The sequence below is a fragment of the Indicator indicator genome, chromosome 7 (assembly GCF_027791375.1).
Source record: "Indicator indicator isolate 239-I01 chromosome 7, UM_Iind_1.1, whole genome shotgun sequence".
NCBI lineage: Eukaryota > Metazoa > Chordata > Aves > Piciformes > Indicatoridae > Indicator > Indicator indicator.
In genome coordinates, this window is record NC_072016.1 from 13,251,405 (window position 1) to 13,276,054 (window position 24,650).

The 24,650-nt window shown below is 36.2% G+C and overlaps 1 protein-coding gene across 2 annotated transcripts in view; it reads left to right on the forward strand.

Moving 5' to 3' along the window:
• LOC128967977 (adhesion G protein-coupled receptor A3-like) overlaps window positions 1-24,650 on the forward strand; it is a 257,561-nt gene that overhangs the window by 92,536 nt on the left and 140,375 nt on the right. The window contains exons 3-6 of one of the 2 annotated variants that reach the window (XM_054382291.1): window positions 296-367; window positions 5,176-5,247; window positions 13,106-13,177; window positions 13,734-13,897. In XM_054382291.1, coding sequence (XP_054238266.1) covers window positions 296-367; window positions 5,176-5,247; window positions 13,106-13,177; window positions 13,734-13,897 — 380 coding nt within the window. Of the gene's footprint in view, window positions 1-295; window positions 368-5,175; window positions 5,248-13,105; window positions 13,178-13,733; window positions 13,898-24,650 lie in introns of those variants that run through there. The other variant, XM_054382292.1, reaches the window with a different exon arrangement.

A 24,650-nucleotide genomic window follows, 5' to 3' on the forward strand; every position in this document is an offset into this window, starting at 1 on the left:
TGTAAAATGTATAAATAGGAGAAGAGTTAAAGCAAACATAATTTTTTTTCACCCTTTTTTTTTTTTTTAACAGTTAAACATAATGATCTTACTTGAAACAAAACAAACCAAAAAGTTTATGTAATGTTGTAACGATGTAATGTTTTTGCTGTTACTATTTTAAAGACATTAATTCTTGGGTCTAGCTAAGACAACTAAAGGTTAGAACAGCACTGCATTTCACACTCTTTGTGTATAGTGGTAGTACAGTAGGTAAAGTGATAATTAATTGCCCCATTCTATTATGTCTCCCTAGAGATCTGAAGAATAATCTGATCAGCACAATTGAGCCAGGGGCCTTCAATGGACTTTCCGAACTGAAGCGCCTGTAAGTATTAATTCCGTTTGAATCCTTCTGAAAATTGTGTTTGTATTGACATTTCTATCCTTGGGCTACTCAAATATGCCACCAAGCAATAATCACATAAGGACATTGGTTGTAAAATAGAGAATCACACTCTGTGCTTTTTTCAATTTGCTATGCCTTTTTCTTTTTTTTTTTTCCCTTTTTCCCCCATTTCCATTTTCTTTTTCTACCCTTATCCATTTAATTATGACTTTTACTCTCCAATAAATGCCCTAACTAGTACATCTACAGAGTTAAAAACCACTCCTAATTAATGACCTAGCACACAATGTATCACTGTAGACATTAATCAGAAAATAATAGTAAGTGGTTTGAATTTATGTAAACAGTGTTTTGTACTATGCTAATTTTTTTTCATTATATTAGGTCCACTTTATCACAGACCAGGTCTATAAAATAAATTCTTAGAAAGGAAAATTTGTCGTTCTTGGGGATTTTTCTGCCATTTTCCTACCTCTCACATGGATATTTTTGACTTTAGCATGGCTTTCTAAGGAAACAACATATTCCCTGTCCATCATTCTTGTATTCCACTCTGAAAATGTTCTTATAGTGTTTTTTAAAAGCACTGGCTGATTTTTAAACTACATTTGTAGAGGGTAAACATATCTAAGTTAATAAAATCCTACAAGTGTGCCTTTTTGCTTTTAATTAACAAGGACTACAGACCCTTTTTCGTTCTACTCAGCCTAAAGGAAAAATGAGATGAGCCCTTTGTAATTATAATTTTCCAAGTGACAGCATCCAAATGTCCATGTACTGGCTAACCCCAGCCATCAGTGCCAGAAATCTGCCTAGCCAGTGTGTGTGCAGTGCTATGGGTGACAAGAAAACCTATCATAAAAGAGAGACTCAGATGAGAAGGAATGCAGATGCACAGAAAAAGAAATGTACACATCTTTCTGCTTTTCTGCTCTGATGCAAATTCCTGAAATGTGTGTGCAGAGAATACCACACAACCTAAATAAAAGACTTCTGTTTCTGACCATACATGTAAGCAGTTTTTTTCTAACAGAAACCACCCTGGTTTAGTGTGTTTGGATAGAAAGCCAATGCCAGAAGAATGATGAAGTCATTGCACAGGATCGAATGCCTTTTTAATATGAAGAAAAAGAACAAATTGAAACTTTCTTGCTTGGTCTTCCTATTAGGGAAACAATATAATGAAATGATCAAAATTAGTACTAATTGTTGCTTTGGCTGCACACTCTAATAACACAACCCTGACCTCTTGTGGGAAAACCAGGAAACCTGTGTAAATCGTGGGCTGCACATCTGAAGACTGCACAGGTAGAGCCTTGGATCAACCAGAAGAGAAAAATCAAGGACAAGGAAGTCATTAGGCATTGGGAGAAGTGCAAAGAAAAGACTCTTCAGCAAGCTAGGAATGGCAACATTGAGATTTGTCACCCTAGATGTCAAAAAAGCCTTGTTGCTGATATGAGCAAGTAATATTTGGAGCAATGGGGAATTGATTAATTGCTAATCTGCTGTATGTTTGGCACAAACCAATGCAGTTTCATGGTAAATAAGAAAATCCTTGCTCTCCTTCGCTGTGCAACTGTTGGGTAGCAGTTGAGCAAAAGGAATAAATAGTGTAAATTCCTGTGGATGCTGAGCACAGTAATTACTTGAAGGTTATACTTTACATCCGCATCAGCTTATTTCACATGTAAAATATAAATGATTCTGTGAAAATCAGAAGCTATTATAATATGGGCAACTGAAAAAGATATGGCTATGGCCAGTAAGACAAACTACAAGCTGTTAGCATCAAAATGTTTTCTGTAAATGATTTGGACAATTGTTATAATTTGGATGAATGACAAACTGAATTATTTCAAGGGGCTTATTCAGAAATGTACACACAAAATTGATGAAAATTGAGAATTTATGAAGCACTAAAATTATGGCACTTGGTTATTCGATAGAGGAGGGTTGTGTTTTCTCTTACATCAATTTTATAGGTCAGCGTTAGTAAGTTCAATGTCTTACTCCTGAAAAGCAACACCAGCTTTGTACATTATGAATTGAATTATGTCCAGTATAACATGCATTAGTCTGGAGGAATATGCAGCAAGATGTCTTTTCTTCTTGCTAATGTTTTTGTAGAAAACATGTTTTACAATACAGATATTTCAACCCCTGCCTTATATCTTACTGTGAAAATAGCACTCATTGAAGTAAACTTTGAAAAAAGGGTATGCAGCCTTTCACTTTTAACAAAGTGCCATGCTCAGAAAAATATGCACTTGTTTTGATCATTTTAGATTAAATTTACTCACTTTAACCAAATTATGCCCCACATATTGATGCATGAGTTCAGACTTTGGTTAGGCAGAAGCATTACCCTACCAGGAACTCTGGGTAGGTTCCCATTTACTATTTGCATCTTTTGACAGGAAAGTATAAAGATAGATATATTTATATTTGTTTGTCTTAAGCCTGTATTTTTGAATTTTCTATGTAGCTTTCATTTGGAAAACTTAAAGAATAATGCTATGTATTTATTTCACTATATTGTTATCTATGCTTTTCTCAGCTGTTGCCTACTTAATACCCCTGACAGGCACTTAAGAAATATTTTCTTTGTAATGTGATGCTTCATCATTTAATTATAGAACCATATATTCTTGTCCTGAAAGACCTGGTAATGAATTCTAAAGAAATTGCCTTCTCATTCTTGCTAACTGGATATGTCTCAATGAAAGCAATAACTGGATTTGTCAAACCACAGCATTTATTCTTCTGTGTGATCACTTGAGTATTCTCATGTAACAATACAAAATAGGGAATCTGCACAATGTGAGGAAAGAATTAGAAGGCTACCACTGATTGTAAACCCAAAGTATAGTCAGATCAATGTGCACATTTTAATAGATGTATGATCACTTTAACTCCATATATTGCTGCAGTTATTAAAAAACCCACATACTTGACAAGAAAGAATTTTGAGTCAAGCTTGAAAACCAAATATGTAAAAATGAAAACCTAATCCAGAATAAACCAAAGGGCAGTATTTGTGTTGTTATCACAGTTTAAAAATGAAAACCTAATCCAGAATATGCCAAAGGGCAATATACATGTTGTTATCACAGTTTAATTGATCATATCTATTTTTGTGTTCTTCCTACACATATTCTATACATTATTTTGTGTTTGACTTGCACAGAAAACATCTACTCACCTTTCTGCAGACAAGAGGTATGGAACATAATGCCTTGTACACTCTGCAGTCTGAGACAGACACAGTATTGCTCTCAAAAGCTTGCCAAGTGCTTATCAAGACTGACCTTCTTACTAGCTTAAAAATGAATTGCCCTCTGAATTCAGCAAGAAAGAATGCTGCCGATGAGATGTTAGTAAACAGCCAAATATGTCAATTTTGGCTGCAGAAAAATGCATAGTGTTTTTCATACACTATGGTTTTTCACACAGAGTGGTCATCATCAGTGGCACAGAGTCAGCTTGGAGGCCTGTGGCAAGTGGTGTCGCCCAGGGATCAGTACTGGGTCCAGTTTTTGTTCAGTATCTTTATCAACGACCTGGATGAGGGCATTGAGAGTACCCTCAGCAAGTGCCTGATGATACAAAACTGGGAGGGTTGGCTGACACCCCATCAGGCTGTGCAGCCATCCAACGTGACCTGGACAGACTGGAGAATTGGGTGCAGGCAAACCTCATGAAGTTTAATAAGGACAAGTGCAGGGTCCTACATCTGGGGAGAAATAACAACAGACACCAGGACAGGTTAGGGGCTGCCCTGCTGGAAAGCAGCTCCACAGAGAAAGACCTTGGAGTGCTGGTGGACAGCAAGTTCTCCATGGAACAACAATGTGCTCTTGTGGCCAAGAGAGCCAATGGGATTCTGGGATGTATCAAGAAAGGTGTGTCCAGCAGGTCTAGGGAAGTTCTACTTCTCTACTCTGCCCTGGTGAGACCACATCTGGAATCCTGTGTCCAGTTTTGGGCTTCCCAGTTCCAGAGAGACAGAGACCTGCTGGAGAGAATCCAACAGAAAGCCATGAGGATGATTAAGAGACTTGAGCATCTCCCCTATGAAGAGAGACTGAGATCCCTGGGGCTGTTAAGTCTTGAGAAGAGAAGACTGAGAGGGGATCTGATCAATGTCTATAAATATCTGAGGGGTGGGTGTCAAGTGGAGGGGGCCAGGCTCTTTTCGGTGGTTCACAGTGATAAGACAAGGAACAATGGGTTCAAACTTGACCATAGAAGATTTGACCTCAACATGAGGAGAAACTTCTTTACAGTGAGGGTGACAGAGCACTGGAACAGGCTTCCTGGGGGTGTTCTGGAGTCTCCTTCTCTGGAGACTTTCAAAACCCACCTGGATGCATTACTGTGTGGACTATCCTAGGTGATCCTGCTTTGGCAGGCGGGTTGGACCTGATGATCTCTTGAGGTCCCTTCCAACCTCTGATATACTGTGACACTGTGTGATACTGTGATAAGTAAACAAACAGGTGCTTGTGACTTTGATATGGAAAAATATATTGGAAATAATTTTGAGTTTTAATGCAATTAGTGTAAGTTACAGTATGGCATGTTTAAGTATTGATTATATTGCTCCATAATGTTAATACAAAAGTTGTTGAATCTGTTTAATTCAGTTACGTTAGGAAGAAGGTTTTATTTCTCATTTGTTACTAAGTCCTTAAGTGTTAAAAATAAAGAGGTTGTGTGTGATTATGTAAATGGGTATAAGACAGAACTAATGTTTCTCAGATGTTTTTGTTTGTTTATTTCAGGGATCTTTCAAATAACAGAATTGGCTGTCTAACACCAGAAATGTTTGTTGGACTTAACAGTCTTCATAAACTGTGAGTATAACACAAGTTTTGTTTTAAACAGGAGAAAGGTAAACTGCCACATGGCTTAACTGAGCACATTTGGTGATGAACTTTCCTTACAAGTAAATGATACATTTTGTGCTAAAAAACCCCAATCCCTTTCCTGAGACTTTGAGTGTGAAAACTTGATAAAGATGTTGATTCTGTTTGTAATTGTAAAATATCAGAACTGCAAGTAACTAAATGTCATTTTCACATTGAAAAGAGGCTGAACATGGCATTTCTGTTCGAAGGTGTTTTTGTCTGCATGTCTTGGATACAAGTAAATGTCAAACAAATGAGACTTAGGTTGAGAAGGTTCTATCCATTATGAATCGATTAGACTTCTATAACTTTTCTGGTTTTCCCAGAAGGGCATTTTGCAAAAACCAGTAAGTTTATATTGTGGGAAAAAAAAAAAAAGAGTGAGGTATCAAATCAAATTGGAATATCAGGGTAGTTCATATTGCTTCAGAAATAATCAATTTTAGACTGTCCTTTTAAGGTGGTGTGTTGTATATTTGTCATGGTACTTTTTGAGTCATTAGTTTATCATATGCAACTGCACTAGAGTACACTCCAGGGAGCAAAGCAATCAACTTGCATATCCATAAGCATGCCAGAGAGCCTGTGTGAAGAAAGAGCATTTAGAAAATATGAGATTGTGATATTATATCAGGCTGTTCAGTTTTTGGAAGAACCAGATGTCTGGGAAGAAGAAATAAAATGTACAATGATGTGCTAGTAGATGCTAAGTTAACCAGAGAATTGGAGACAAGAGTTGATTTAGGACAACAGAAGTAAATAAGATGAAATTTAATGTAGATAAATATTAAGCAATGAAAGTGAGAAAAAGGAAATCTGATCTGGGCTAACCTTTAAAACATAGGAAAGATGTTTCGAGATTATAGTGGATTATGCTGTGAGAACATCTGCTCAGTATGCTTTAAAGAAAATAATCAGGGAGTATTTTTAAAGGAAGAGAGAACAAATTGGAGAACATCCATTGTACTACTGAAGGAAAAAGCAAAACAATTGTTTTGTTTTGTTTGGTTTTTTTTTTTTTAATACTATGGGCTGTTCCAGTCTGCTTCTCTCAAAAAGATGACTAAAAGTAGAAAAGGTTCACAGAAGAAGAGGAATGGGCAAAGTTATGATATGGTATAGGCAAGTACTAGGAATAAGTTGTCTGCAAGTTTCCTGGTTGGGAAAGGCACAATTCATAGGAAGGGTCCTGATTTAAATGGACATTTGGACAGACCTAGGAGGGCTGTGCATCTTCATTCACATCTGTCTTCATTCCAGAATGGGAATTCTCTGCTCCCTGCTCTCTGCAGGGGTGTTAGACTAGATGTCCCTTCTGACCCAGACAATTCTATGCTTCTATGAAATAAATTCCTAAACTTCATCATAGAGTTAAGTCTCATACTTTATTTTCTTACTCTTCAGCCAGTTCTGACATTTCCTTGGAAAAACAGGGAAAGCTTTCTAGAAAGATCTGCCCTGAGGTCAGGATGACACCAGGTAAAAGGCAGAGATCTGGTAAGCTTACTGATCATGTTAATGAGAGCAACTGTCCCAAAACTTCTTGGATGAAAACAAGTGAGAACAGGTGATGGGAAGAGTCTTGACAGCATGTGGATGACTGCCCATCTTTTTGCTCATCTCAGATGAGCCAGGCAAACCCAACTCAACTAATGAGGGTTGCTGGGTTTCTTTATTGTGCCCAGTGAACATGACTCTGATGATATAGCCAGGTTACTACAGCAAGTATGTTTCATTCAAAGTGGTGAAGTCACCTTATTAAATGAGGGGTTCTTCTAGATGCTAGGAACAACCTCAGTAGAATCTGTTTGAATCTCTGCTCTCTCAGGGAAACATATCTGAAAGTTCAAACTGTGAATTTTCCATTCCTCATCTTAAAAGCTAATTAGAAATACAGAATTTCAGTCCTGTAAGGAACAGAAATTCGCTCACAGTAAGCATGCAACATTTGTTCTGTGACAGCGTTTGGTTGTACTATCCCTTTACTCTGACAACCAGAGCAGATATCTCCAGTATATGTCCACATCCTTCACTGATACCCTAGATGTTGGAAAAAGGCACAATGTGCATGCTGAATGCCTGTAGTTGCTGGGCTGATCAAACCACACCATTACAGTTTCATTTTGGAAAACAGAGTTGCCATATCCGTGTACATTCTAGTAACCTCTGCACCTGTCCCAGTGTTGACAAATCTTTTCTGAGTGTGTAAATCCAGAGAAAGTCTCAGTTCCCTCTACAGTCATTAACACTGTTTTTCTTGCATCTAGGGTTGGGTTTTTTTTGCATCCTAAGTAAATATTTACTTTTTTCTCTCAAGGTGGGGCTGAGTATCTTTTCCAGGTGGTTGCAGATCCAGGGCTTTCTATATTGTCTTCCTTCTGAGGTTCAAATTCAGAGCAGAAATTTGAATTAGACATTCCTTAAGTATAATTTTTCAAGTGATGTTCTTGTTACACTATTTCCTTTGAATAATATTATTTATTCAAAATTACTAGACCTCTCATCTTCAAGAACATCCTCCTCTTGCATGGTAGTTCTCATAATATTCATCAGTTTTTAGTTTTATTACCAGATGTCATTTTCACATGCTTAGATTTCTGAGCCAGAGCTATTGTAAAAGCATTAAATACAGTCAGAAGACTGATTCTGCAAAATGCCAGCAGTCTCACTCTCCACTCTTCTATTATCTTACAGTGTCTTAAAATAAATGCACTTAATGCCAAGTTCTTCATGCTTTTATGGATGTTATGTCCATGTGATGGTGGAAAAAATGATGATTCTAGAAACTGTAAACCTGTTAGTCTGGCCTCATTGGGACTTGATGCAGTGACTGAGTTCTGAAACAAAGAAAAATGGAAAAAATTGCTGGCAAATTGGAAATGAGGAAAATACATACACCCATTGGTGATATATCATATAATCATATAAAAATATCACAAGTTTTCTAGATAAGGGAAATTATATAATGGTTTTTTTTTTGTACACATCTGACTTGGTAAGAGGAGAAAACCATTACCTTTTTATACTGATGTTTTCATGTGAATGGAATTAACCTAGAAGTTGCCCAGATTGTTGGTTTGGGGTTTTTTGGTTGTTGTTTTTGTTTTAATTTTAACTAGTTCTGCAGATCAATAGTCATACTGCAGATGGTCTTGAGTAAGATCATTTCAAGAATTTAGAGTATGCTTCTCCCATAAATATCTACAATCCAAAATGACCAACCTTCCCAAACTGAAGAGAAAATAGTAGTAATGGGATATATGTAGGCTCTCAATAATACCTTTCTTCATTTCTTAATTATAGTATAATTATTAAAGTGCTTTTTGCACTTTGTTGTAGTATTTTTTCCAAAGTTTAACTTGATATTTGTTAATTCTCATGGTTCCTCTATGCTTCCTGTATTTTTGCTAAGCTTTTCCTGTTCATCATAGCCTCTCTACTTTTTGATCTTTTTAAAAATTGAATTCTTATTTAAGATTTGGTTATTGATTAATTTAGTCTGTCTTCCATTTTTCTTGTTTGGCTTTTAAATTGCCTTTTTTACCATAGATTTAATAAATGCAGCCATCCTACATTCCAATTAACATGCTTCAGTATTTCTTTACTAATTGCTGTATTTTATTTTATTTTTTTAATGTCATAGAATTGTTAGGGTTGGAAGGGACCTCAAGGATCATCTAGTTTGCACCTCCCTGCCATGGGCAGGGAAGAGTCAAGAGTCTGTCCTTTGAAAATCAGAGGCATGGTAATAGATAAGTTGAAACTCACCTTTCATCTGAAGTAAATCAATTTGTGATTGCTTTGTCAAAAGGCATGACCTGCTTCTCTGTAGGGACTGTCCTCCTTACCGAACCCAAGTCAAGAGTACCATTATTTGTGAAGAAGTACAACCATAATCTCCATCAAAAGGAACACTTTGGTGCCATTCAAAGAATCCTTTGTCCCTTGGTACTTAGAAATCTCAAAATGACATAATGGTGATAGTAATTATTTGAACTGAGATCTCAGTTTGTGTCTGGTCTAAGAACTGGTGATTGTTAGTTGACTGCAAGATAAAGCCACTTGGTACTTTTTGAACAGTTCTGAGCTTTTTTTTTTTTTCCCCTTGGAATTTCATACAAACTTTCCAAAATCAAACTTTTAAAGAAGTATTTAAAATACAAGAAGTCATCTTTCCATTGCTACTGATACCTCTGAATTGTGCTGGTTTATCATTTTTGGGGTATGAGAAAGCTGTTCTCTCAAAAGATTATGGAGAAGCATTTACTTAGTGTAACATTCCTGTATATAATTGTACCAAGGAGAAGATCTCAGGGTCTTAAACATGGAACTGGCTTCAGAACCATCAAATGTGGTTTACATTTCTGAAGGAGCACTATATAGGTATATGCATATGCATTGATCTATGCCATTGTTGATTATGGTAATTAGAGCATTCCTGCATTACATTTAGCAAAATGCAGAAGGATCTTTGCAAGCTGTTACCAAAACCAGTAGGGAGAGCCATGAGTCCACTGGAAGGAGCAAAATACATAAATCTTTTCATGTGCCAGAGATAAGATTTTCTTACACTGTTTACAAGCACGAATACCAGGTGAAACAAATTGACACACTCAATCTTGTAAATCTAATTCAGTTTGAAAATATGGGATTAGAGCTGAAAAATAACTTGAGGGCTAATCTGACACAGGGAGTTTAACCAAAGGATGTGATGCATATATCTAACAGAGTACAGTAAATGAATGTTTAAATACTTTACTGAACTGATGGATGAGAACTGCCTGAGCTTTTGGGGTAAAGCAAGCTCTCTTCAGAGGGCTGGGTGGTTTTGTGTAGTCTATTTTTAACAGGCCAACCTACACAATTCTTGAATTAAGAAAATACTCTTTTGTAGCAGCATCTAGAACTGTTTTGAAAACATGCACACATGCAGAAACCACAAAAAATTATAAGCCTCTTGATATTGTAGAAGCGTTTTACTCCGATTGAATCAGAGTGCATATTTCAATGACCTGGAATTGAATTTCAAGTTACTAATGAAATCTAAAATTTTGCACAGCTCCTGCAATTACTGCAGTTAGTGAGTTGTGATTATGTTCCTTGAGACTTACCTGATTTTTATACCTTCTTGGATTTGATGATTTCTACTGTGGAAAATGGTTCCAAGATGCTTTCACATCATATGACAGATGGAGCTGACAGTGCCTCGGGTAGTATAAGAGGAGATTTATTATGTCTTCTAAGATATTAGCTTAACTTCTTGGCTTATATATTACCCTTTGGCTGTTTTTATGCTGTGATGAGATACATATATTCTAAATAGGAGTGACATAATTACATGCAACAAATCTTCCAAATCTCCTTTGGTTCTTGGTGGCCGTGTTTCAGTGCTTTATTCCAATGTTACATATGCAAATGCATTTCTGCTAGGAAATGGAGCTACCATTCACATTAATTAATTTATATTTAATGTAAGTATCAAGACTGCTTTAATACTGGGGTGATGCTACTGTACCAATATACCATTTTGTTAGCCCTCTATAAGTTAGCTCTTTGGGTTCTGAAACATTGCAACCTTTAAGCTGTAGCAACAAGTAGCTACTACTGGATCTTCCCTCTGGAAGTTCAAAACAGAACTCTTGATGTGTATCTGATTAATTCTTCATCCTGCCTCTGAATCGTTACCAGCAGTTAGCTTTATGATATTATTATGCCATAAATTCTAGTGTGACCTCCCTGTTGTCACTGAAGCAACTAATCACTTTGTATGATGCCAGAAATAAAGTACAAACCCAGTGACGTAGTGAATCAGTGACCTCACATAAGCAGCATCAAGAAAATATGCACTGAAATTTGCCCTTCCTGGATTTCTGATATAGTTTAACTTCTCTTATCCCAAGTCTTTTTGCACAGAATAGCAATCTTTCACCCTTGCATTCAGCTTTTGATTTTTAATACTGCTTATAAGAGTGAAGCAGTGTTCATACTCATATATTCCTGCTTCAACCTATATTTTGTCTCAGAATGGTCCTTTGAGACATGTAGCTGCCCCTGGCTGTTTTATGGCATTTGTCATTTATATCAAAGCTTTTGACAAAAGTGGTTTATTAATTTCTGTAAAAGCACAACAGTGTTTTGTATATGGGGAAAAAAAAGAAGTGTGGGACCTTAGATGTAAGACTAAAATGTTTACCTCTGATGGAAAGCACGTTTCTGTTAATGGGGTATGTTAATGTCACAGCAAGTGCTATCAGCTTTGGAGTGCATTAATTTGTTATGTTGGAAATGTTTACAAACTGGGTGATGCAGATGCTTTGAGAAGAAATGTCCTTTTAAATCAAGCTAGAGCGAGTCGTTAGGATGTCTGAAATGGTGGAATTTCATGACACTATCCATTTGGAGATTATTTAATGCATAACACAAATGATGTGAACTGACAGAACAAGGCATTTGCACTGTGCTGCAGATAACTCGCTTGGAAATGCATGTGTTCTTGGGGTGATTTGAGAAGATTTCTGAAACTTCTATTTGAAAAGAGCCTATTTCCACTGTTGGAGATCCAGATATTGTAATTATGTAGGGTTTGGGCACAGAAACTCACTGCTTTATGACTTGGACGACTCTGAACATGATCCCAATTTGCTAATTTTCAGTTGTAATATGGAAACTTCAAAACCTAGGCTCTTGCCTGAAGAATATGAAAGAATGTGAAAATTGGCTTTGAACTTTTGAACTGTCAGGAATTCAATTATTCCAGCACTTGGCAAAACCACTGAAGAAAAGGGTTGCATGCTTCTCTGTCATGATAAAGGAAGTTGTAGTCAGGTGGGGGCCAGGCTCTTCTCCCAGGTAACTAGTGACAGGACAAGAGAGCATGGTATGAAGCTGCACCAGGGGAGGTTTAGGTTAGATATTAGGAAGTACCTCACAGAAAGGCTTATTAGGCAGTGGAATGGGCTGCCCAGGGACTGGTCGAGTCACCATCACTGGGGGCCTTTAAGAAAAGGTTGGATGTGGCACTTGAAGGCATGGTTTAGCTGATGTTGTGGTGTTGGGTCATAGGCTGGACTTGATCTCAGAGGTCATTTCCAGCTTTGGTGATTCTGTGATTCTGTGAAAAAGAAGTAATAAATCTAGAAATGGTACAGGAATTTTTAGGTTAGCACAGTGCAGGTCAGTTCTTACCATCTTAGTGAATTTGGTAGGACCCATGCAAAGTGCCCAGATTCTGTAGACATAGAATGGGCACCACTGATGATGTGTGGCTACCATACATCTGCTGACCCCTGCTACAGTATTTCTCTTTCCTAAAATACTGAGCAGATTGAAAGCTGCCTTTGGTCTGAATGGAATTGTCCAACTCATTACTATTTTAAGGAATAGCTTAAATTCTGAGCTTTGCTAAACTAAGACACTGTTTTATTTCTTTACCTGGAAGAGGCATTATGTATGTACTACAAAAATACAACATAGGTCTCACTGACTAATCATGTGAATATTTTAATGTAATTTCTAGAACAGTCAGTCTCTGAATTCTACTGTATTGTATATGTAGGAACAGTCCTGTTTATTAGACCTGCTATAAAAAATTAAAGTAGTAAAAGCATATGATTTACTTTAATTATTGCTGTAAATTAAAAAAAAAAAAAACAACAAACAAAACCCAAAGTACAAATTTAAGTATGTTTTTACAGTTGTCAAGAAAACATAATTTCTTAATAAGGACTGGGAAAATTTCATTCTATAGTAATTTTATTTTCCTCTTGTGTTTGTTATTACTGACTGTAAATTGTTTTCCTTCTAGGAATCTGTCAGGGAATATTTTTTCAAGCCTCATGAATGGACTTTTTTCTGAGTTGCTAGCTCTGAAAGCACTGTAAGTATCATTCCTGATATTTGGAAATCTGAAATATTTGAAAAAAAAAACATTAGAATAAGCATAGGAGAGTTGAATATGAATTCAAACAGAATTATTTCTAGCAATGCATTCCAGAGCAGCATTTTGCTTTCAAGCAAAAGCAATGCTGTCTCTGCTATTGATGAGCTGCCATCTTTTACTTGTCCTAGTGAAACAAACAGCACTAAGAATTGACTTTGTTCCTGTCTAGCCCAGTCTAGCCATCCTGACTAGCATCCATGTTTTTTTATTATTTATAAGCCTATATTCAAATTTAATTCAGTAGTCAGCGATGCTGTTCTGCACCCAAATCCAGAATTCTGGCATAATGTCTTGAAAGTCATTATCAGTGGGACAATGTGTATTGGTTGTCTCAGGATATCTTTACAATTATGCATCTGTAGTTATAAATCCATAGCTATGCATCTGTCTAGAATTAGTTCTCCTTAGACTTAGATAATTTGAATCTAACAGGAGAAAAGTACATTTATGAAACTGGCATGTATACCAACTTGATCTTTCTTTGCCTTTCCAGGCATTTCAACACTGATTCACTCATCTGTGACTGTAATCTAAAATGGGTCTTACAATGGGCCAGAAATGCTTCAGTTCGAATAGCAGAGGAAACAGTTTGTGCTTACCCTAGTACTTTACAAGGACAGTCCTTTCGTAACCTGAAGGAAAACCAGCTGATATGTGGTGAGCTGTACTCTCATTTGACGTTACAAACTGAAGTGGAATCTAGAGAAAATATTAAAAAATAGAAGTGACACCAAAAGTAAAAAAAAAATGAGTAAGAAATCTGACTTGGCTTATGGGCACAAGAAATTCAGGTATATGGCACAGAAAATACAGCTAAGATTGAAAGATAGTGTAAGAAAGTTGAAAGATAGTGTAAGAAAGTTGAAAGATAGTGTAAGAAAGTACAAGCTTCTTATTTCATACAAACAAAAAAAAATATATATAAATATATATATATATGTATGTATGTATCTTGCAAGAACACCACTGCTGTTCTACAGATTAGATAACCTGTAATTAGGATTTAAAATATTAACCTTTCATGGTAGCTCTATGTTGTATACTGCATGAAATTGAGGTTTCCTAAGAATAATGTTCCTTCAAAGTTATATCTCTGACCTTGTGACATAAATGTCAGATTCCATTCTTGCATTTTTCATTTTCATAAACCTGTAACTTGTACGTCGTCGCAACGCGTCCTGGAAATGTGTAGAATTTTTGCAGTGAGGGAGTGTATTTGAAGATCTAGAAGTGAATCATCATAGCAAATGTGATTGATATGGAGTGAGGAAAAAATTAAAAAAAAAAAAAAAGGATGAAAAAGAGGAAGAAAGTCCATAGCACACTGAACACAGTCTAGCAAAGGGCAGACTAAACCAGAGGTAGTAAAAGTATCACATATCGCAGAGAAAGAAATCATTGCTGAAGATGATGCTAGTGGGTTCCATAATCAGAAGTATAATTTCACACATACTTGATTAATCACAGGATCTTTGACCTTCTGAATGACAGAAAATTGCTGGGATAACTTTTCTAACGTCTTATTGAAACAAAAGGAAAGTCACACTTTTGTCCTAATAACCACAGGAGAAATGATGTGTGTCGCTAACCCCTTTATAGGTGAAAGGAAATCAGTTGACTGGAGCAGTAACAAAAAAATTGGTTTTAACAGCAAATATGTTTACAAGTTGGGAGAAATGTGAAAGTATGTGAATATCAGCTGCAGATGGTCCATCAGCTGAATTGTTAAGGAAACACAGATAACTGGCTGAATAAGGAAATATGGAATGAGCTTTTGTGAGGAAAAGGCAGAGGATTTCCAGTAGCCTGTATTGCTGAACATTTGAAAATCTGCAATACTTCTCAAATATCAAGCTGCCATTTTATAGAGACCCAGCATGGACATCCTCATAGTGATCTATTTCCCAGCAGGGAAAGTCCTCCTTCTGAAAACGCTGGAATGATCAGAAGAATTGATTAAGGACTGTTAATTAGTATTTCCAGCTTGCTAGTGAATATGAGCCTGAATTTTACAGAGGAAATTAAAGCAATTTCTCATAATTTCATACTTTAATTCCTAATAGGCCTTGTTACCACACCTCTGATACAGAACTCATAGCGCCCATCTAGTTCTCATTGCTGTTTCTAATGTCCACAGAATGCTTGACAAGGTTTGTAATGCCTACCAATAGTTTGACACCTCTTCTAAAATCTGCAAAGAGCTTCCAAGTGGTTGTATTTGCTGAGCCTTCCACCAGCTCAGTAATGTCTGCCAGTTACTTTACAGTGCTCATAATATCTGTTGGGCTATCTGTTTTGTGTACACAAAAACATTTAGCAGTTTCACTTTCAGTAACTTAATTTGAACTTACACATAATAAAAGGCTGTCTGGCACCAAAATAGTAACAGGTATTGAGAATCCTTAAAAAATAACCTATGATGAGACATGCATAGAACTAATAGAATTTAACATATTCTAAAGAAAATAATAAGTGATTTAAAAGTCTACGATAGTGTCAGATGTTTATAATTATTTATCTTCCTTCTGTGTGCTAGAAAACGTCATGAAGTTTCACAGTCACAAGATGAGGAAAGGAAAAAAAAGAATGGAAGGGGAAAAATAAAAGTAGAAGGAAAATGACAAAGGTCTTGTAGATGAGTTAGGGAGTTAATGAAAAGTCAAAGTTATGTGTATAAGAAACTAGATAGAAAAAGAGAATTCTGAATAGCTACAAGGAGCAGTTTACCATGACCTTTATTTTATATTTGGAGAAAAAATAATCTCAGATTTCTTTCTGGCAAACCTTTCTCATGCATCTGATAACTCATGGTAGGCAACCTGTTGAAAACAGTTAAAAACCTACTTTGGGTGTTTTTTATAAAAGTTAATTTAAGTCACTGCAGAGTTTTAGAATTCACAGGGTTCTGCTAGCATGTTTCATTATCATTTTATAAGTGATACCTACATCTTCTTTAACAACAAAATCTCCAGCTTTCAAAAATGTTCATCTATAAACCAATTTCTGCCAATGCTGGAAATAATAGTGAAGAGTTTGATGGTAAAAAAATAGCTTTGCCTTTGTCTTATCCCTTAATGATGAGGGACTGTAATGAATTTGTTACGGTATGAACGGTGTATCTTTCTGAGAAATGTTTGTGCAATTGGTTTCATGCAGGGCCTTGTTACCATCCCAACAAAAGTTACTCAATTTACAGAAGGAAAATGACATTTTCCTGAATACCAATGCTATAAATTCCACCTGAGGTCTGATAGGAGTCTGTGATTTTTCCCTTGCACATATCATCAACAGAAATGGATTCTGTAAACCAATTTCTCCACTCAGGAAAGACCTGCATGAGCTTTTGGTCTTAAGGTGACTATGAAAGATTGCTCTTAAAGCTGGATTTTGTTTATTTACCCTCTTGAATGAGATATTAGAATTCAGTTTCTCAGTCTCAAAGCTGTATTGATGCTATTGAACTAGTAGCACTAAATAGTAAAAGTTCAGTTGTTCTGCAAATTGCAACTGACACACAACTCTGATGAAGCCTCTTTCTTTTAGAAAACATTTACTCATCAAAATGGATGTTAGGAAAAGTGCTGACTTTCTTCTATCCCCCAATTAAATTTTATTTAAAGTTTAGGAAGTAGTCGACATAATATGAATAATCTTTCCATAAATTATTTGGCTGAAAATGATGCAAATCTTTTCTAAACTGTACAAAAAATATTGTAAGAGTTGAAGTTAACAATAATTTTATAGTGCATTAGGACATCATTATTTATTTATTTCCACCAGAAAGAAAATTATCTAATGCTCCTGGGACAGAATACTGTTTCTCACACAAGTCTCCTGCAGATGAAAATATTTCTTTTTGCATATAAGTTTGATCTACAGTTGTTTATAAATAAGCAATTGTGACCATGTCATTGCCTTTTCTAATGAAAAAAAAAAAAGTTCTTCAAAAGTAAGGATAAAAGGATATTAAGAAATTATTACACCTTTTTTTTTTTGCTTAGAGTTTTATGCACTTTTAAATTACATCTTTGCTTCTTATCCTTATGCATTTTTCTGTGCAGAGAGTGGATAAGTCTAGTTCTTTTCTCGGTGTCAGTAGCTTTTCAGGTTTATGTAGTCTACTGTCTTTACATTGGGCATCAAACTGTTGCATGGACCTAGAAAACACAGAGGTTGAAAGAACTGAATGCAGAATCTTATCAATTCTCAGGAAGTCTAACGTGGAGAGGTGCCTAGATTGTTTCTCAAATCACTTCACTCGGCCAGATGGTTTTATACACATACATCTGCCCCATTTCATCACAGCACTTTCAGGCGAACATCACCCTTCCTGTTGTCATCTGTACCTTTCTAGCAGTCTGCTGCAAGGCAGTCTGGCAATAAACCTGATAAAGTAATCTTCAACAGTCTTGAATGACTCTCAGGCTCTGTTAGCTGAGTTCTTTCTAGGTATTTGCATCTGACCCTTTCATGATGAACTGTCTAAATGTTATCCCCTGATACTTACCTTCCTCTCTTTAACTGTTGATGGAAACCTCTGCACCTGCCTTTTCCTTGGAAGAAATTAATTAGTTGCTTGTGTCTTTATTATGGTTCTGTGCTGAATTTTTCTTTCACACTTTCTTATTTGCTGTGTTGCATTGAATGTTATAGAATCTTGAATGTTGAACTGCTTCAACATAGGACTGTAGGACAAGAGTTAAAAGTTCTAAGGGACAGCATTATTTATTCACCTATATAGTGCATACCTAGTACTAGCATAATAGTATTATAATGCATATATACATATATATAAAATACTGGTATTAGTATTAAGGCATGTTTTCTATGACCATCCTCAGTAAAGAAACTTCCAGAGTAAGGTAATAGATATAAACTCAAATGTTAGATACATTAATTTTAAGAGGAAGTAGCAAGGGAAAATATAATGAAAACAGAACTTGCAGAGCACAGAGTGATAGCAAATTACAAACCAAAACACTGCATCTGAGTCATATTCCTTTCTTGTATTAGCATGGCTGAGATAGCATCTGTTTTATGTAGTGTCTCACATGCTGTAATAGGGGTAGGGTGGCCCTCCTAGGCTGAGAGGCCTGTCTTTAAGAGGTTCTGAGTATCCAGAAGTTGTTTTTTTAATTCTCTTGTTGCCCTGGGTACTGGATGTTCCTGAAAATCAACTGTAGCATGTTCCATATGGCTTAGAGGGATTGTTGGATTGTTACAGTATGTTATTTTGAAAGTATGCGTTATGACAAAATGTCCATTCTCTTTGCGGGTAGTGTGCCTGTGATGTTTTACATCAAAAATGTGGAGAAAAGTTGAGTTGGTCCATAATTAACTCATAGTTTGAATAGTGAATTAGAACTATCACTAGGGGGCTGTGTCAACAGTAAAGAAGAATAAAAATCCATCCTGCTGAAAACAAGGGTGAGAAAGAATGGAAGGTAGCACCTATAAGTTCTGAGTGACCAACAGTGTTTGAATTATTATTCAGTTTGAGTTCTGTAAACTACCTTAGTTTAAAGGGTCAGTTCATGGGTGAAATTAAAACTTGTTGCTCATAAAATATTACTGCAATGTGCTTGTTTTGGTATAATAGACTCCCTACTCAGGGTGGAGTACTGCGAAAGGAAGAATACAAATCAAAGGGATAGATCCTTTTCTGGCTTCTGTGTTCTGCAATACAATTCATTAAATGTTTCACAGAGTATGTAAATAACGTATTGGAAAGGTAGGGATACAGTTGTTAGGGAATTGTTTGTCCTTAACTAGCACTTTGTCTTTTGTAGTTTGCCTCACTTCACTGAGAATCAGAGTATTCATCTTCTAAAGGAGCAGAGTCAGGTTAAAATGTAAGCACTTTCTGCTTTGATGCTCTGTATCTGTTCACATTGAAACTAATGGAAACCAAAAAAGAAAAGAGCACATCAATATTCTTTATACACCCTTTCTAGTTATGTTCTTAGAGATATCTTGACCTAGAAATATCTTGATTTAATTTCTTACACAGAAAGCCATGAAGCATTTTCATCATTACTTACCTACTGTCGTGTTTTATAATCTGCATTTCTCGTGCTTAAGTATCAGCAGAAGATTAAGGCATATTTCTCCCAGAAGCTCCCTAGTCTCTTTTCATAAATAATCTCATCTAAAATGGCACAAACATTTAGGAGGTCCAAGGTAAGGTGAAATCACTTAGAGTAATACCATTGGGGAAAAAAGAGAACATGTTCTTTTTCTATATGTCTTGTATAAAGTTTGCTAAAACACATTGTGTCTTTAAGTTCTTTCTAGTAGATATTTTAGATGCTATATATGTTGAAAGGTCCTCTTAGTTGATGTACATGCACATCATTTTCCCTTCATCCTTAGCAGAGTAAGTCTGTTTCTAGTATTCAAAAGTAAGAACTTTGAAAGAGATATGTACTTTTAAAATGCTAAAAAATAGAAAAGAATAGATTGATATTGGAAAATTATATTTTTGATTGAAAACTTTTTCAGCGTTTAAGCCTGAAATCAACTGAATGCATTCAGCGTCATTCTGCATCAGCTTTTCAGAATACTATAAAATATTTCACACTAGGAATATTGGTTGAGAAATTGTATTTGAAGTTGATTTTTTTTTTTCATATGGTGACAAAAATTAATTATCTGCCTTGCCACCGCAGTCTTAAAATGGCAAGTGTGTGTGTGTGTATATATATATACACATATATATATATGCACATACATTGCTCTTAAAATTTTTCTTTCCTATAGGAAAAAATGTTGATTTTCTTCATTTGTTTCTTTTAATATACTCAAAACACTTTCTTGGTGTCATTTGTTATTTATTTAAATCCAGGGGTGGCCGTGAGATTATTGTTTCAGCCATTACTCTCTTAATTTAAAAGTCATTCTTACTGCATTAACACAATGTAAACGTTGAAGTGTTTGGGTTTTTACAGTATGTAGTGACTGACAAAGCCCAAAATCTCAAGTACAAAGAATGATGTATTAATTATCCAGATTTAGATTCTAGTCCTGCAGTTTCCTGGCAGCGCACAGATAGCCTGCTGCATTCATGCAGAGTATCATTGTCTTCAAGAATATGCAAGATCAAGACTTCAATTCTGCAGGGAGAGCCTAATCATATGAATAGGTCTAATTACGTTGAAATAGGAATATTCACATTAGTAAACTTTCACAGGATTAGGTTTTGCAAGATACGGATATTGTTACCATTAGCTCTAGTTAAATCTTCTTGCAATTATTTCTATTTTATGGTATTAGGAAGTCAGGATTTTTTGTACTTAGCTGGTAGTTAAATCTCCTTGCAGTTACTTCTCTTGTACAATGTTAGCAATTCAGGATTATTTTAACCACAAAAAATGCAATGTCTGTACATCAAATAATGTAGCTGCATTTTGGATCTTTCAAAGATATATGTGGTGGATTTATTTTGTGTCAGAGATAAATGGCCATTTTATATATCAAAGCTGGCTTCCATACTACCATTTGGCAATATGAAACTAAAAATGCTTTAACATTCTGATTCCAAATTTCTCATTTTAATGTGATCAGTTTCAAATTGGGGAAAGAAAGAAGTATGTTGCTCTACATTTAATATTAAACATTAGTATCTAATTTCTTTAGTGGTAATCTAGAACACTGTTACTAGGTTTGGGACACAAAGATAAACATCTAAAATATTTAAAACTTATAAATGTGAAATAGCTGAAATATCAAAATCATCTGAGAAATTTAAAGGATGGAGCTTTACTTCTGTGTTTTGGTCTTGTATTTGTGCTCAGAGAGGAACATATATAGTACAATGGAGCTTTTAATCACTGAAGTCTTGGGTGACAGGTTGGACTTTGATCCTTGAGGTCTTTTGTTGATTCTGTGATTCTGTGAATCTGTGAAATCTGCTGATTTAGATACTGGAAAACAAACATAATTTGTTTTTCTTACCATAGCTTGCTCTGAAACTACATCAGAGGTTTTTAATGTACAGTTGTGTCTTATTTTCTACATTGTCTTTGCCTGCTTGTTTCAAAAAGCATGCAGAATAACTAAAGGAAAATTTAGCCAAGATGTATTGAGGAGTATATTAGTGAAAGCTGATAGGAAGGCTTTGTAGGGGGACCTGGACCAGTTGTATGACATTCAACAAGACCGAGTGCTGGGTCCTGCACTTGGGTCACAACAACCTCATGCAGTGCTGCAGTCTTGGGGAAGAGTGTCTGGAAAGATACCTGGCAGAGAAAGGCCTGGGGGTGTTGATTGACAGCCAGCTGAATATGAGCCAGCAGCGTGCACAGGTGGCCAAGGTGGCCAAAAACATCCTGGCCTGTATCAGGAATAGTGTTACAAGCAGTGATTGCACCCCTCTACTCAGCACTGGTGAGGTCACTGTGTTCAGTTCTGGGGCCCTCAGTACAAGAAAGATATTAAGGTGCTAGAACAGATCCAGAAGGCGGCAAAAGCTGGTGAAGGATCTGGAGAACAGGTCTGATGATGAGTGACTGACAGACCTGGGGTTGTTTAGTTTGGAGAAGGGGAGGCTGAGAGGAGACCTTCTTACTCTCTACAATTACCTGAACAGAAGCTGTAGCAAGGTGGGTCACTGGTCTCTTCTCCCTAGTGAGAGGGAGTGACTTCAAGTTGTAGCAGGGGAGGTTTGGATTGGCTATTGGAATAAACTCTTTCACTTACAGGGTTATCAAATCCCCATCCCTGGTGGTGTTTAGAAGATGCACAGATGCAGTGCTAAGAGATGTGGTTTATCAGCCATTTTGATAGTTAGAGAATGGTTGGACTCAATGATCTTAAAGGTCTTTTCTGACCAAAGCTATTCTATGATATGAAGCCTCTTTACTCTTCAAAACTTCTGCCTTTGCAGACTTAACTGGCTTTCTCCAAAAACAGGTTGCTTATGAGCAAAGCAATGGTAAGACAGCCAGTAGTGGTAAGACTAAGGCCCATGGAGTGTCCCAGAAAATATATTCTTTATTCTTAAAATGATAACATGTACATTAGAAGACATGGAATAAATTTTGTAGTGGTAATTGCAAGAAAAAATGTTAAGCTTCTTTAGCAAACTTATGTTTGTATTGTCCAGTTACCCAGCACTTTTTACAGTTTATTGTAAATAAACTTTCTCTTGTTCATGAGGAGGTTCCCTATAAAGCCTTCATCCTCTGTTCTAATTAAGTGGAGTGTGTCATAAGTGGTATTTTAGATTTTTTTTTATAGCATAGTTCACCATATAGCACTTTTCTTTAGTATATGTATAAAAATGGCTGTCAAAAGCCGCAGTTTCTGTCAGCTGGCCTGAGAGAAATTTAAAATGGAAAAAAAAAATTCATACAATGACTGGGACAAGTTCTTACTTCAACAGAACTGTCACTTGTTCAACATCTTTTATGACTTTTAAATTTCTTTTTTGTCTGGCATTCTTGCAGCATAGATGGGTGCTCATGCAGCCTGCTGGACTCTGGGCAATTAAGGGCAATCACTGCCACTGGAATCTTCCTACTGCCATGTTTCCGTGGTCTAAGAATGTAGTAGTGATATGAGAATAAAAATGTGGCTGATAGTTCTTAAGGTTTGGAAAGATGAGTGGTAACACAGCTTTTCCCAGTTAAATAAAGCTAATAAATATATTTTATAGAGCTAGGTGCTTTACCTTGCCCCACCCCTCAGCCATTTTTATTAACCATAAGCTGTAATGAGTGTGCATAGCTATGAGCCTGCCAGGTTGCTTGCCATAAGGATATCTGAATAATCAAAATTAGCTTTCTAGCAATGGCTTCTGACTCTTGTCAGTGAAGGGATTTGTGTTATGAATCTTCCAGTACCACAGGTCTCAGTATGCCATGGTCTTCAAGTTTTGGGATGTGGTAAATAATCAAATGATCCCCAGCTTCTTAATTCAACTTCTAGGACAGTTTGAAAATAAGAAATTGGAAAATGGCAAGTTTTATATAATAAGGAAGAAATCAGTGATGAAAAATGCTTTGCTCTTTCTTTTCAAATTGCTTCTAGATATGGCAATGCAAAATGTGGGCTTTATCTTGCCTGATGCAGATAATATTTTTGATTAATTGATTAACTGGACTTGAAACCTTGAATTTCCTGTTGTGGAAATTTTTCAAATAGCTGTTATAATTTTACAAATTAACATTATGATCTCTGGCTTTTATATTAAATGCTATTCAGTGAGACTTTCTCCCTCTGAGTTTCTCTTTTTTCCTACAAAGTCACTGCTATCATCACTAAATAATAAAATGTTTTTCCACTGTTCCCTCACTTAAAATGGTTGTAATGAACACAAGACACATCAGTCTCTTAGACCCACTGCAAAAATGTTACTTTATTTTCACAGAGACTTAAAAGTCTGGGGAGAGCTAAATAAATTTGTCATGGCTGAACTTGTCATCAACCTGCTGAGTATTGACTGGGACCTTTATGACTTGGATTTGCTAAAAGTGATTAGATTTGAATTGTGCTTCTCCCACTCAGCCTTCCTTAGTTTCTACACAGGTGTAACTTTAATTAAATCTGAGAAGTTACAGAGTCCAAGTGCTTCTCAATGAGCCTGGCATCCAATATTATGATTGTAGCTTTTCTTGATATAACTGCACTGAATTGAATCTTCTATTTTGTAGATATGAAGTATATTTATGAGGTTAGCCAACCTGGATAACTGAAGCACCAGTAGCAGTGGACTGTAACAGCTTGGGCTCACTGTACTTCTAACTCAGGATAAATCCTGGGATTGCTATTTCTGCTCAGATCCCTGCAGCAGCATCTGGCTTCTTATCAGTGCCTCAGTCTGTGAACTCTGCTATGCTTGCTCATGAGACATACCCCTTTCTCTATTTTTTTTTTCTTGTCTTTGATGGCTTTACAGAAGTTGGCAGGATTAAAACACAATACAAAATGTGTAAGTTAAAAGAAAACTGTCTGAAGTCTGCTCTTTAGTTAGGAGTTACCTTTTCAGTGTAGCACTTGGTATTACGAAATAAACCTAAACCTGTGATCTAATTGTGAGATGCTGTAAGAAAGTCCATCTACTTTATGTTCCTGTCTGCAAAGCATGGGTGAAAGTGAAAGGGCCTGATAATACAATGTGGAATATACCTTGCCTTGCCAGCATTATGAAGTTGCTGGAAATAAGAAGCTGTTACACAGACAGAAGCTATTAGGTCGACAGAAACAGAGCACTCACTCTGTAGCGAGTGGTGAATGAATATGATGCTAAGCTTTCTTGTCCCAAGCCCAAAAGACATATCTTATTTTGATATGTTTAATACATGTTGGCATCTGTATTTTCTTTGTATTATGTTAACATTTGAGCTAGACAAAGCTTGGCTGAAGCTTGGCTCCGGTTCTGTATTCATTCTTGACTTCCTTGGCATATGGT